General features: G+C 38.7%; 2 protein-coding genes and 1 non-coding gene across 3 annotated transcripts in view; 2 read left to right on the top strand and 1 right to left on the bottom strand.

Moving 5' to 3' along the window:
- Positions 1 to 613: 613 nt before the first annotated feature.
- trnal-cag (transfer RNA leucine (anticodon CAG)) lies at positions 614 to 696 on the top strand. Its single transcript has one exon. It is a non-coding gene; the product is annotated as a tRNA-Leu (tRNA).
- A 4,061-nt stretch (positions 697 to 4,757) lies between these two features.
- LOC134321627 (serine/threonine-protein kinase pim-1-like) lies at positions 4,758 to 10,095 on the bottom strand. Its single transcript, XM_063003429.1, has 13 exons — positions 9,968 to 10,095; positions 9,751 to 9,862; positions 8,236 to 8,389; positions 7,949 to 8,044; positions 7,667 to 7,761; positions 7,376 to 7,444; positions 6,374 to 6,746; positions 6,112 to 6,288; positions 5,911 to 6,023; positions 5,764 to 5,795; positions 5,255 to 5,540; positions 4,983 to 5,090; positions 4,758 to 4,868 (listed from the first exon to the last, which is right to left on the bottom strand). The coding sequence occupies exons 1-9, from the start codon at positions 10,093 to 10,095 to the stop codon at positions 5,917 to 5,919; spliced, it is 1,311 nt and encodes a 436-aa protein (XP_062859499.1). The 3' UTR covers positions 4,758 to 4,868; positions 4,983 to 5,090; positions 5,255 to 5,540; positions 5,764 to 5,795; positions 5,911 to 5,916.
- A 2,111-nt stretch (positions 10,096 to 12,206) lies between these two features.
- Positions 12,207 to 14,815, top strand: part of LOC134321626 (inactive all-trans-retinol 13,14-reductase-like) — a 13,173-nt gene continuing 10,564 nt past the window's right edge. The window contains exon 1 of the mRNA XM_063003427.1: positions 12,207 to 12,273. Coding sequence (XP_062859497.1) covers positions 12,207 to 12,273 — 67 coding nt within the window. The remainder of the gene's footprint in view (positions 12,274 to 14,815) is intronic.

Genomic DNA, 14,815 nt, shown 5'->3' with positions numbered 1-14,815 from the left:
TCTACCAAGAACACCTAAAAGAACCCTTAAGAAACACTTCTTAGTGCTACATACATCAGTTGTATTCCACACAGGTCAGCATGCGATAAAACTTTGCTAGAAACAGACATCGTTTTACTTTCTAACTGTATCCATATTATGTCATCTAGTGGACAATTGAATAGCCTACAACGAGCACAAACAGGGTTTGAGTTCTTAATGAATAATTAAGAATGAATTATTTGGTCAGTCTTAATAAATAATCCAGTCAGTTAAAAACCCAACAAGAAGGCCGTACCTAATACACTCATACCAGAGAAAACACACCCTAACATGCTAGTGCTGTTACAGTGCTAAGAATGGTCCACCCAAAACATTATTTGGTCAGTTGGAGTGCTCATATGGGGCTCCCTTTCAATTGTAAATGTACTGACTGTATTGTAAATGTACTGACTGTAACCCATTTGCTGCACTGTACACTTTGTCATGGTTTACAGCCTAGTGACAAAGTGTACAGTGCAGCAAATGGGTTACAGTCAGTACATTTACAATGCATAATAATGTGAAAAGATTAAGCAGTTTATGCAAATATTAGTCCATGTGGGGCGAGGTGGTATAGTTCATGCCTAAGCTAGTCAGGATGGCCGAGCGGTCTAAGGCGCTGCGTTCAGGTCGCAGTCTCCACTGGAGGCGTGGGTTCAAATCCCACTTCTGACAGCTCATACTTTATACTAATTTAAGTCTTTTACTTTCTACCATACATAATAATGTGAAAAGATACAACAGTTAGTACAAATCTTAGTCCTAGTTAGTCTTATTTTTTTTTATTACAAAAAGCATCCTTTACTCTTTGTAAATTTTAATGTACTAACATAGCGTTGATGCTGCATAGCTTAGGACAGTGGTTCTCAAACTTTTTCTGTCACGCCCCCCTTTGGAAGATGAAAATCTGTCATGCCACCCCCCCGCCCCCCCCATTTTAACTTTGTTGAAATAACTTCAAAGATCATGAATGTTCCTTTTACCTTTATTTCAGTCATTTCTGTTGTACTTGACTTTATCAAACCACATTTGACTGCTCCTTCAATCAGTCTGCTATTTCAAAAATAAAAAAAATGAAATAAAATTTAAAAAAGTTGAATATGTGCCAAAAATCTAATTTGTGAGAGTTTAAGTCTTATCACTGTATTAGTGGCTGTTTTTCTTTTTATCCCTGTCAAATACCTCTCTGTTCTGTAAATCTAGACCAGGAGTGCCCACACTTTCATGGCTTGAGATCTACTGTTTCAGTCTACAGGTCATCATGATCTACTTTTTAAGGTCAGAGAGCAGTTTTTCATTTCATCAATAAGGATGGACCGATATTTAGACTTCATTATTTTCATGTGGGAAGTAGGTTGATCTGAAAAAGCTGTCAAATATGTGGCAGTCAAATATGTAGAAGTTCCAAATTGTCCAGCAGAGACCCTTGACTTCATATAAATGTCAGATTGTAGGTTAAAATTTCTCCAACAGAAAACGTTAAACAGGGTGGGCCATAAGTTGAAACTTGATGTACTTTATCACTCTGCCATTCGGTTTGCGATAAATGCTCCATATAAAACACATCACTGTACCCTTTATTCTACTGTGAACTGGCCATCTTTACACACTCGTCATGCTATTCATTGGTTTATGCTCATATACAAAACCCTGCTTGGTTTGTCTCCTCCCTATTTGTGTCATTTATTGCAAACCTCATCTTCAGTTTATTATACACATGCTGCTCATCGTATTTCTGAAGGTTCCTAAAACGAACACCATTTTTGGTCAGTCATCATTTAAAGTGGCTGCAGCCATAGACTGGAACAAACTGCAAGAAACTCTAAGACTGGATACATGTATTTCTAAGACAACTTTTAAAAAACAAATTACAAATATCTTAAGAGATACATGCAGCTGTATGACAAATTGATTCTTCTTTTATACTGTTGCTGGGTGATTTGACTATGTGTTGTTGTATTGTATTGTGATCATTGTTGTTTGTTTTCAATGTCTTATGTAAATTTGTTTGTATGATTGTTCCTCAAGAGGCTTTGCCTTTTGCCAGGCCGCCATTGTAAATAAGAAGCAGTTCTTAATGACTTGCCTGGTTAAATAAAGGTTAAAAACACATTTCAATTTGTTGCTCTTTATTGAAACTCATTTTTTAGGGTATCTGAAATACAGGGTGGGCCGTAAGTTTCCATACATATGCTTTTTTAAAACATTTTATTTTTTATATTTCAGATACCCTAAAAAAATGCGTTTGAATAAAGAGCAACAAATTGAAATGTGTTTTAAAAGCAATGGCAGTCATGTAGAGCATATTATATAAATAAAAATGTTATAAAAATATATATATTTTTCCTATGTATGGAAACTTATGACCCACCCTGTAGATTAGCGGTGCTTTAGGCGTGAAACAGAAACAGTGGCCACATTTCATGTCAGTCACGCTGACCTGTTTGAATGAGGAACGATGTACCAGCGTGTACTGTGTGTGTGATCGATGTATTAAGCACTCCTGATCTATACTCTCTGTTAGAATGAATACTGACAGACCTGAAAAAAAGTTTTGTTTATGGTCCACCGTAAAAAAAATTCAGAGGTTAAAACATTGGTTCCGTGCTTCATTTCAGTCAGACCTGTCATGCCTCTGCGCCCCCCAGGAGGGGAGCGCCCCCCACTCTTTGAGAAACGCTGGCTTAGGGGTTGATGCTGCATTTTAAGAGGAATGTCGTGAGTTCCAGCTGTTCATCTTTTACGAAGCAGTTTAAGATATACTTTATTTGTCATATATACTGTAAATATACACATATACAGTTGTACAGTACAATGAAATTCTTTCTCCGCATATCCCAGCTTGTTTGGAAGCAGGGGTCAGAGCGCAGGGTCAGCCATCGTACGTCCCTGGAGCAGAGAGTGTTGAGAGCTTTGCTCTACCCACTAGGCTACCACTGTCCCCATTAGAAAGTCACCTACCGCTACTTCAACAAAAAAGTCATTTCAGATAAAACTCCGAGACATTTCAAAATTGAATAATAATAAGTTATTGTGTGTTCGCCAATTAAAAACAAATGAAAATGTATTTAAACAAAACGATATGAGTAAATATAGAGCGTAAATGTCATTGTAACACTTACAGACTGAACTAATTTTTGATGCTGCGTTTCACTGAGCAATGACGCATCGACTTTCGTATTACGTGTTGTCTGTGAATGATCATAATGCTTCTGCACTGGAGAATGCGGGCATCGATCCTGTTACCTCTTGCATTTTAAAGGTGCTGTTGTGAGTTTCAGCTGTTGATCTTTTACAAAGCAGTGCACCAGATAAATAACCATCAAAAAAGTCATTTAAGATAAAACTCTGAGACATTTAAAAATTGGAGAATTATAAGTTATTGTGTGTTTGTGTAATCCAATTAAAATTTGGGCGTAACTAATGTTTTGTTTATGTTCTGGTGGTTTTATGCTGTTTAAAGTAAAGTGTATGTATAGCCCACGTTTGATTTATGTTTAAGCCAATCAGCATGAAGGGTCACAGGTCAGGAAAAGACCGAGAGAAAGTGGGTGGAAAAAGAAGAAAATAGCGTGATGTGAAACAAGTGTCATGTAAGCGGGTAAAACACCTGTTTAGGATTCATTTCTGTTGATGTGTAAAGACAAACGGACAGTGAGTCTTACATTAACATGTTGCAGTCGATTAGTGACATTGTTTATGCTGTATCAGCCGTGAAACTTCGTCTCTTGAGTTTTCACGCATGGACATTGAGGGCAGTACGCTTCCTCAGCAACTGTGACGATTACAGTGGATTTAAAGCATCGGATAAACTCTGGTTGTTTCATCCAAGATCAAAAGAGAAAAGACTGGTGGATTTGTTTCTGTTTTATCCGTGTGAACAAAGAACGTGGACAGCTCCAGCACAACCGACCAAATATACACTATATTGCCAAAAGTATTCGCTCGTCTGCCTTCACATGCATATGAACTTGAGTGACTCCCATTCTTAATCCATAGGGTTTAATATGATGTCGGCCCCCCTTTGCAGCTATAACAGCTTCAACTCTTCTGGGAAGGCTTTCCACAAGGTTTAGGAGTGTGTTTATGGGAATTTTTGACCATTCTTTCAGAAGCGCATTTGTGAAGTCAGACACTGATGTTGGACGAGAAGGCCTGGCTCACAGTCTCCACTCTAATTCATCCCAAAGGTGTTCTATCGGATTGAGGTCAGGACTCTGTGCAGGCCAGTCAAGTTCTTCCACACCAAACTGGCTCATCCATGTCTTTATGGAGCTTGTGCTTTGTGCACTTGTGCGCAGTCATGTTGGAACAGGAAGGGGCCATCCCCAAACTGTTCCCACAAAGTTAGGAGCATGAAATTGTCCAAAATCTCTTGGTGTGCTGAAGCATTAAGAGTTCCTTTCACTGGAACTAAGGGGCCGAGCCCAACTCCTGAGAAACAACCCCACACCATAATCCCCGCTCCACCACACTTTACACTCGGCACAATGCAGTCAGACAGGTACCGTTCTCCTGGCAACCGCCAAAGCCAGACTCGTCCATCGGATCGCCAGACGGAGAAGCGTGATTCGTCACTCACGTCTGTATTAAGTTTCAGGTGATGGAGCGCTGCAGTCACATCAGTTTATAAAACGTCTTGATTTAAAGTAGAACAATTTAGATTCATTCTGATCTCAGTTTTTAGGTCCTAGAGAAAAATAGCGACTTAAAACATAATGATTCCTTCAATGCGCTTCACAGTTTTAAAGACATTTTATTGGTTTTGTTTCAGCTCTTGTCTCATAAACCAGACGGAGAAGGTCGAAGTGTCTTCAGGACTGGACAGGACAGACGAGGTTGTTGACCTGTAAATAGCAGGAACACAAAATAATAAACTGACAGTTAAATAACAATTCAGCACAATCAAGGTCCAATAAAAATTTGTTAAACGTGAGCAGAATTCATTTCCAGACACTCACTGTAGATCGTTGTGGCGACTCAGTGACGTTTTAGGGCTGTGTTCCGTTTCCTGCCAGGTATCAAGGTGCCCACATCTGGTTACTTCTGCCAGTAGGTTAGACTCGTTTCTATAAGACAATAACCCAAAACATACACCCAAATCCATCATTAGTGGTAAATCCATGTTTAAGGAAGAAGAGTTTAGTCTCCAGATTGGAAGCATGTTTGAAATTAGGTGATGTTTATCACTGTGAGATTAATTCTTTATTAAGCTACTTTCTCCAGCGCTCACCTTTCTGATCTGACTTTGTGGTACACTGGTGGTACTGTGATGGTGCACTGGTGGTAATCTGATCGTGCACTGATGGTTCTCTGATCATGCACTGGTGGTACTCTGATCGTGCGCTGATGGTGTTCTGATCGTGCACTGATGGTGTTCTGATCGTGAATTGATGGTGTTCTGATGGTGCACTGATGGTACTGTGATGGTACACTGATGGTGCTGAGGAATTGAGGTGATCTGAACCTCAGCTGAAGTTCTCTGGATCTGGTTCTTGTAGCAGACCTGTGCTGTGGTGCTGTAAATAATCATGTGAGATGAATTTCCATCATGTGTTAATGAGATATCAGGATAATAATGATCTAACAGGTGAAATTGATGAAACGCAGCGTGAAAAACATCTGGATTATTCAGTTGACTGACTTGTCAAGCCAATCCACAAAATATTGCTGATCTCCATCAGTCCTGCTGAGTTTCTCCAACATTACATGGAAGCAAACATCAGTCGCTGATATGCTCACCTATGATCCGTCTGCTAAAACGCTACAGGTGCCTGTAGAATAAAAACACATTTAACGATTAATCACAACACACGTGATCTGAGCTACATGCTAACACAGTCTCTCAGCTAAATCCATTGAGGTCTGTTCCTATCTGTTTGGACTGACCTGGACTTAGTTCTTGAGGCTCTCTGGAAACCAGTGGTGCTCCAGGATCTTCTCGAGGCTGGGCCGCTTCTTTGGATTCTTGCTGAGGCAGCTCCTGATCAGATGACGGCAGGCTGTGGGTGCAGTAATCGGTTTAGATCAAAATCCTGATGGAAACTGTGTGTACACGGGTCTAAATGTGAACGTCCTGCATCTTCTTACCCTTAGACACACCAGGTTTGAACTTCAGGTGTCCAGCAGTGATCTCCCTCTCGTTCCAGAACGGCATCTCTCCACACACTAAAACGAACAGTAAGATCCCCAGACTCCAGACTGTTGCAGTGCAGCCATGATACTTACCTCGCTTGAACCATTCAGGTGGGGCGTATAACAAGGTGCCTGAGTAAAAGTAAGAGAGATCAGTGAGGGTCACACACAGTTTTCATCTGTGTCTCGTAACTACTGACCTCTGAGGTACAATTACCTGAAAATCCCCTGTAGGGGCTCGACTTGAGCAAGTCCCCACACCCAAAATCAATGAGCTTCACTTCTAAACTGTCCAAACACACCAGCAGGTTCCCCTCCTTGATGTCTCGGTGAAGAACCCCGCGATCCTGGCAGTGACGTGCAGCGAGAACCACCTGCCACATGATGATCTGAGCCAGACGTTCAGGAAGGGCGTCGTCTCTGCGGTACTCGAAGAGGTTCATGCAGAGGACGGGTCGCTCCAGGATTAGGACGTAACACTCTGGAGTGTCGAACCATTCCAGAAGCTCTAGGACGTGTTCACAGCGAGGTGGCTTGGACGCCATCAGCCTAAACGCCACCTCTTTTGGGAGGCTGTTCTTCTCTCCAGGCTAAAATATAAGCAGACATGGTTAGAGTGGGATTGGAACCAATAGTCAACAGGCCTAGTGACATGATAGATAGACAGACAGACAGACAGATAGGCAGACAGACAAACAGAAAGATAGATAGATAGATAGATAGACAGACAGATAGACAGACAGACATAGATAAATAGATAGACAGACAAACAGATAGATAGATAGATAGATAGATAGATAGATAGATAGATAGATAGATAGATAGACGGACGGACGGACGGACGGACGGACGGACGGACGGACAGACAGATAGATGTATTGTGGGCTATTGTAGTCTAGTGGTTAAGGTTTTGGACTAATAATCAAAAGGTCGCTGGTCCAAGCCCCATCACTGCCACGTAGCCACTGCTGGGCCCTTGAGTAAGGCCCCTAACCCTCAATAGTTCAGACTGTATTCTGTCACTGTACTGTAAGTCACTTTGGATAAAAGCGTCTGCTAAGTGCTGTAAATGTAATCTGTATCTAGAGCCTGACTCAGTAAGGTGTGTTAGTTAATGTTAGAAAAGTTTATGGACACCTAGTTTTTGTCAACATTTGGTTTTTTATCTGGATGATGTTGCATCTCTGCAGTATTTCACAAGTGTAAAAATGTTCCTTACGATGGTGATGAGTTCGTCGATGGTGATGAGTTCGTCGCAGGTTGTCTTCAGCACAATCTTCACAGCGACCTGTTAAAACATGCAGAACATCATGAACAAAATCATAAAGGAATATTACGGGAACAGACTTTACAGCTCGACCAACCGTAACCGAGAGGCTGAAAAGAAGCGCTCGCTTTTTAACTACAGGTTTGATGAGATGTAAAGTCGTTGTGTACGTTGAAAGTGAAGCAACTTGTAATGATGAACGTGTCTTGTGTGGCACTGAGCAGAGCCGAGTAAATATTTTACCTCTTGTCCATCAGTCTTCCGGAGTCCTGCGAAGACCGAACCACAGCCGCCTTTCCCCAAGAGCTTTCCCACTCGGTACCGTCTATCAAAGTCCTCTGTAAAACAGGGTATGTTTTTAATCTGATATAAAGTTTACTTTTCTCAGTTATTAATGAAGCAGTAGAGAAGATTCGTTCTATAAAAGCTGTGAGGCTGGACAGAACTTTAGAAGATCCTACGTAAACTTTAGAACGCCACGTCATTTTATGTGGTCCGCGTGAGCTTAAAAGACGTCTGGCTGACCTGTGTGGATGGAGTAGCTGGAGAACGTGCTCAGTTCCTGCTCCAGGCTTTCTCTGATATGTGGCGTCCGTCCGACTCTAGCTCCGGCAATCTCGACTTAAAAGAGGTATTTTGTGTTAGTGTTATCACTTTACATCTTACACACAATCACAGAGTAAATCTTTATTAGAAATGAGTTCTAAATCAAACCTGAACTGGATCCTTCACTCAAAACTTCAATCTATTACATTTAATATAAAATACATTTAATAAAAACGCTTCTAGTGGTCGTGCTGTATCGTACTCACCACTGTGCAGTAGAGACGCATCGGAGAAGGAATCGTACTCGGCAGCAGGTTCGAGTACAATCTCGCCAACAGTAGAGAAGATTCGTTCTATAAAAGCTGTGAATCTGGTCAGAACTTTAGAAGGAGAGCTGCTCCTCTGGACTGAAGTCTTGCTCTTATCACCAGCTACTGTTTACACAAACGTCATTAAATCACTGTTAGTAACTGATCTCCAACACATCAGATGTAGAACAGCTGTATAGAACACGTGTGTCAATCTTAAATCTGACCGCCATGTCATTTTATGTGGCCCGTGTGAGCTTAAAAGACGTCTGATTGTCTTAAAATACTCTGTAAAAACCTACATAAACTGCATCTCCCACAATGCATGTGGATTTTGTGACCCGCAACATGACCGCATCCCGCCACTAGATGGCGGTGTTTCTACACCAGCATTTAACTGAGGCGGTTTTCCAACAAGTGATGCCGAGAAATATTTACACATAATGCCAAAACTGAAGCAGAAGGAGGACATTTTATGAAAGATGTGAAAGTGAAAATGAGTTTGTGCTTCAGGAAGAGAAAGCGGTACGGTCTCTTGTGTTATGAGGCGTGTCTGTGGTAAAGGAGGACAATATAAATGTAGACATACGTTATAAATATACAGGATAAATTTGTCTCACATTTTAACACCAAACACAGAATTTATCCTCCAAGAAAAACAACAAACTGTCCAAGAATTAAAAGGCAGAGAGCAATGGGCAGTTGTAGCCTAGTGGTTAAGGTACTGGACTAGTAATCAGAAGGTTGCTGGTTTGAATCCCACCAATGCCAGGATGCTGCTGTTGGGCCCTTGAGCAAGACCCTTAACCCTCAATTGCTCAGACTGTATACTGTCCCAGTACTGTAAGTCGCTTTGGATAAAAGCGTCTAATAAATGCCAATAATGTAAATGTAAATGCAGTCACAGCAGGATACGTTACAATCGGCACTTTGAGGGCCACCATGATGCTGATGTGGCCCTCGGTGAAAATGAGTTTGACACCCCGGTATAGAGCTTTACAGAGACATGAATTATAAACGTTTTATTATTAAATCACACCAGTTCACCCAGTGAGTGGAAACACTTCAAGCTTCCTTCAGTCCTCATGTTGTGCTGCATGATTGTGTGTTGTGGCCTGGATGCCGGTATGTTTAGACCTCAGGTACAGACTAACTGAGATTTAGATTTGAGATGTTTACTCTCTTTTAGTATTCTTAAACTAAATACCAGCTAAAATTCATCCACACCATAAAATAAAATCTATCGACGTCATAAAATGAACTAAAAGAGATGAAATGACAGTGTTTAGAAGGTGAGCGCTGGATTGTGAGACGTCATTTTCTGACATTTATTTTCTTTTTCTCTGCATTTAAATGTAAAAGAATCTTAGCGAAACAGTCATGATTGGACGTTTTGACTCTATACGATCTGTAAAGTGTTAGTGATGCTCTAAAGAGGTTTATGAGAGTAAAACAGAATTAAAAGAGAGTCACCTCGGCCTCGGAGTCGTCTCTTCTGTTATCATCAGTTTTAACGACGATGTTCTGAATAGTTCTGATCCAGGCCTCTCTTCTCTCCTCTGAATCAGCCTGTAATACACATTTCCTACACACACACACACACACACGTGTAAACATGTACACAACACGTGCTTTATCATAAATATAGAATTATAATGAATGTTCATGGCTGATGGTGAACTCGACTCACTTTGTAGGTGAAACCACCTTAAAGCAGAAACGGCATCCGATGCTCTTATAGTGTTCAGCCGTGCACAGACGTAGATCCTCCATCACCACAGTGGGGTTCTGCTGGGGGGCAAATACTTTATCAAACATCTTCTCCAAATACCATTTTAAATCAAAGCACAAGCAAAACGACTCAAACTTTAGCAAACGAGTCCTTACAAGTGATTCTTTAGAATCAGTTTGAGTAATTTCTCCTTTTTTATTTATTTATTTATTAGGATTTTAACGTCATGTTTTACACACTTTGGTTCCATTAATGACAGAAACGGTAGTTACCGTGCCGCCCCCTTTTTTATATATACAGCGGTACCTTGTAACTCACCATTTCCCTTAAACTCAACATGTTCAGTTTGTTTTAAAAAAAATTATTTATTTAATTTTAAATGAACAATAAACAGCCGCTTTGTTCAGCAGTAAAACCTCATCAGCGTGTGAATCTGAGCTGAATCTGCATTAGTGTGAAATAAGCATCAGATCCAGTGTTACAGCTCCACATGTATCTGTGTTTATCTGGATTTTCCTTCCTGTTTCACTTTTAAACTTGTGTTACAGCTCGAGCTTCTGAGAAATGGTGAGAATCAGAGTCTAAAACGCTTCTGGTTCAAAATAAAGCTTAACGTGGTTTAATGTAGTAAAAGAAGGAGACAGGAGCGTCAAGTTTTGTGCACCGCCGTCACACTTCATAGGAAATAACGGCACAGTGGCGCAAAAGCGGTTTTGTCACTTCTCATGTGAATGCGCCGGTGCTGAAGGGAATACGGTATTCCAACATCAAGCATCTCCAGCATAAAGTAGCATCATAAAACTACGTGTATATATATATATATATATATATATATATATATATATATATATAATATATATATATATATATATATATATATATATATATATATATATATATATATATATATATATATATATAAATATATATATATATATATAAATATATATATATATATATATAAACTTATGGGTGGATCTTAAAGCCTCACAAAACACAGCTTTATGAATTTAGAGGCAGGACAAAGACAGCACTTACCAGAACAATGCCTTTTAGTGCGTGTGCGTTGCGAAAAGAATGAGGAACCTAAGAAAATATATTTTAATCAATAAGGTAAACTCAGTACATGCCCTCAGTTAATTAAAAGACCACAAACAAATAAAGATGCAACAGACTTATTTTCTGTAATAGCTTACAATGTTGGACATAACGGCAATATTTAAACAAAACTTAGACTCAACTTATATTATAGGCTAATTGTGTAATATTTTTGTAAGCAAAATCCTCAAAACGATGCATAAAGTACAGAGCCACAATATTACCATACAGCCGTTTATAAAATATGGGATTTTTTCCCGTTATAATGCTGATTGACGGTTTAGCTGCGAGTAGGCCTACACTGAAGCACTGTTCTCATCTAAGAAACGTTCATATTTAACCAGCGAATGTTAATGTTGGTTATACTAGTGGGAATGTTGCCTACTCGAACACGAACATAAATTAATTTGACTTACTTTTTCGATTAGTGTTGATGACAACGTGTCGCCACCTAATCATTCACAGTTCTGGCGGTAAACGACTTGTTATTTGACGAAAGTTAAAATTCAGTTAATTTGTGCAATACCGCCACTTTCTGCTCCGGAGTGCAGAATGACACTGACCGGCGTCTTCAAACATATTTAGTTCCGGTTGTGTCCAAACGCAATTAAATTGATTTCACTTTTCAATGTAATTATTTAAACCATCGTGAAATAAATGTCTACATTTAGTATTCACCATAATATGTAGTCTACGTGATTAAATCATGTTCACCAAACGGAATATTATCTAATTGTTGCATGTACGTGTTTTATTATTTTAAATTTAAAAACCTTCTCTTTTTCAGTTATAACTGGAGCTACGGTTTAAATTTAAATTACACAATGTTACAACAGGACTTAAGACGCGACTGAAATGGTTTAAAATGAAGTTTTATATCGAATACTAAGTCCAAACTAAAAACGTAATGCTGTTATTCATTTAAAATTACCAGAATCACTTACCAAACAGACCGACATCACATGAAACTAAATTTTGAAAATATAATATATTTTAAGAATACACATGAAAATATTTTGAATAAAACAGCTATTACAGCTCAAAATGTAACAAAATGATCAAACTAAATACTCACCGGATTGATTTCTGAAGAGGAAAAATGGCGCTGCTGAAGTGGAAAAAGTTCAGACAGCCTCGAATGTCCCGGATGAAGAAAGTGGACGCACGTTGAGATAACTCAGAAATATTGCATTGACCGAAAATGAATTTATTAAGTAAATCGGTGATTCATCATTTTTTACTGCTGCTATGTGCCTTTTTACTGCCTTAGTTTATTTCTATTTTTACAGTTTTCTCAGTCGCTTTGGTGCATTTCTCACATCACTATTAACATTTGCACAACAGTAAGTGCATTTCTCAAAACAATTAGTACAAACTGCAAAACCTAGTTGATAACCTGCAAAACCTGCATTTGAAATCTACAGTTAAGTTACACATTACTGTATTTAGTGAAGTAAATGAGTACAATACGTATGTTTCACATTTTTACTGCATATGCTCTTTGCAATTCTAATTTCTTCACAGCATTGTGCTAAAGCAAAGTACAAACTTATTTACAACAAACATAAGAAACACTTTTTGGGTAGAGCTGTGCACAACTGTAAACAATATTGCAGTACATATTGGAACTGAATTGGAACATACAACATACTGATTTTGACAACTAGTTCAACATTTTTGTATGTAATGATTCAAGCAATGAAATGAGGACTTTTAGTTTCATGAGGAATGACTATTCAGCATTCATAAGTATAGTTCATTTTGACTGACATGACATAGAAAATGATAATGTTATAAAACAGCAGAGAATTGTATGAAAGCAATTGATGCATGTCCAAAAAGTTCTTAAAACTTTAAAAAAAAAGTTCTGGAAAGTTCTTAAAACCACACGTTTATTTCTGTATCTAGATGTGTATATGTTTATTTTGTAAATACATGTGTATATATATGTCTGTGTGTACATACATGTACCGTCAAGGAGATGCTCAAAAAATTTCGTTGTGCACTGTGCAATGACAATAAAGGCATTCTATTCTATTCTATTCTATTCTATTCTATTCAAAAGCATTTGCAGTTTGTTGGAAGGAATGAGAAACTGCTACTATGATGTGCACAAATGTAAACTCACACACTGCTGTATGTGCTTGCATGACTGTAGGACGAGTTCTCAGTGCATTACCGTAATATCCATAAAATGTGTCCTTGCGATTTCAGTGCAGAAAAGTTTGTGTAGAGACTGCAGCAGCGGATACTGTGTTTGTTTAGAAATTGTGGTCATACTTTTTTCAACAAGGTAAGTTTATTAAAATAAACGTTTTTTTGTATATTAGCTTCTGGATATTTTCGGATGCTACGGACAAAACTGTGTTGTACTGCTATGATGATACGACTATGTTCCAAACCCTTTTAGACTCTTCCACCACCGTTAGCGCTTCTCTCAGTTAGTTCAGCTCATTAAATATATTATCCACAGTATCGCTTACTTTTACAAACCCAATTTCAAGGTTTAGACAGAAGGGAAAATGTCAATGTAAATAAACAGCAGTTTGTAAAAGATGTTATTTATATTCTAGCATACAAACATACATCGCTCCAAAATATGAATGAACGCTTCAGCCAGGGTTGCCAGATTGCGCATTTAAAAGCCTCCCAAAATGCATGGAAAACCGCCCAACATACTCACGAAAAACAGCCGATAATCAGCGCCTAAACAATATTAAACCAGTTAAACATGATCTATTACTGCTGATATCTCACAAATCAGTGATTATAAATTATTAATGGCATTTGAAATAATAAAAAAATAAGACTAAGAAGTCTTAAGGGTTTTTTGTGTTCTTGCTAGAACTGTTTCTACTTGAAGAACTCTTTAGTGTAATTCAAGGTTCTTTGCTAACTGAATTAGATTTTTAGGGATTTTTTTCTCTTGCCACATATAAATGCACATAACATTTAAGGACTGGAAAACAATCGTGCAATTGATACAGGGAAAAGGGAAAAAGGTGAAAGAAAGGAATCTGTTTGTAATCTACCTTCAAAATTCTCCTCCAGAGATGTTTTTTTTGTGTGTGTAAGCAGCGACATACTTCACCTAAAACTTTATATAATCACCTTCAAGAGAGCCGAAACAGAAATAAAAACATTTTATATTAATTGAAGTTCTACAGGACAACATATGTTAAAGTTTGTAATTTAAGTCACATGCTTGTGGGGATTAAAGCAGGTTGCAGAGCCCGGATAGCTCCGTCGGTAGAGCATCAGACTTTTAATCTGAGTATCCAGGGTTCAAGTCCCTGTTCGGGTGAGTTGCGTCTTACTGCATTAGGTAAGCGGTAATTTCCAGCATTTAACCAGCCACAGCGAAGAACTGTTGGAGTAGCGACTAATCTTAACCCATCAGATACACAACCGTTCTTTTGTTACAGTAAGCTTGCAAGCAGAGCAACAAGACGGTCAGTATTTAAGGGCTTCCTTTCTTACAACATTTCTTCTGCTAAACCATCGTGCTGTATGCTTAATTTAAGACTCCGTGGTGCATCGGTGTGTTTGAGCTTGTTTAAAAGCTCATTGGCTTTAGAACGTATGCTGTTTTCACAGTGTCTGCATTCCATTTTAGGTATAAACACAGTTATTGGGTGAGTAAAAGTTTTTTTTTTTATTATGCTTTCTATTATATCATAGTTGCATGTAGTCGGAGTGATGCTAGAG

Source organism: Trichomycterus rosablanca, chromosome 10 (assembly GCF_030014385.1).
Source record: "Trichomycterus rosablanca isolate fTriRos1 chromosome 10, fTriRos1.hap1, whole genome shotgun sequence".
Classification (NCBI taxonomy): domain Eukaryota; kingdom Metazoa; phylum Chordata; class Actinopteri; order Siluriformes; family Trichomycteridae; genus Trichomycterus; species Trichomycterus rosablanca.
This window is presented reverse-complemented; position numbering and strand designations above follow the sequence as displayed.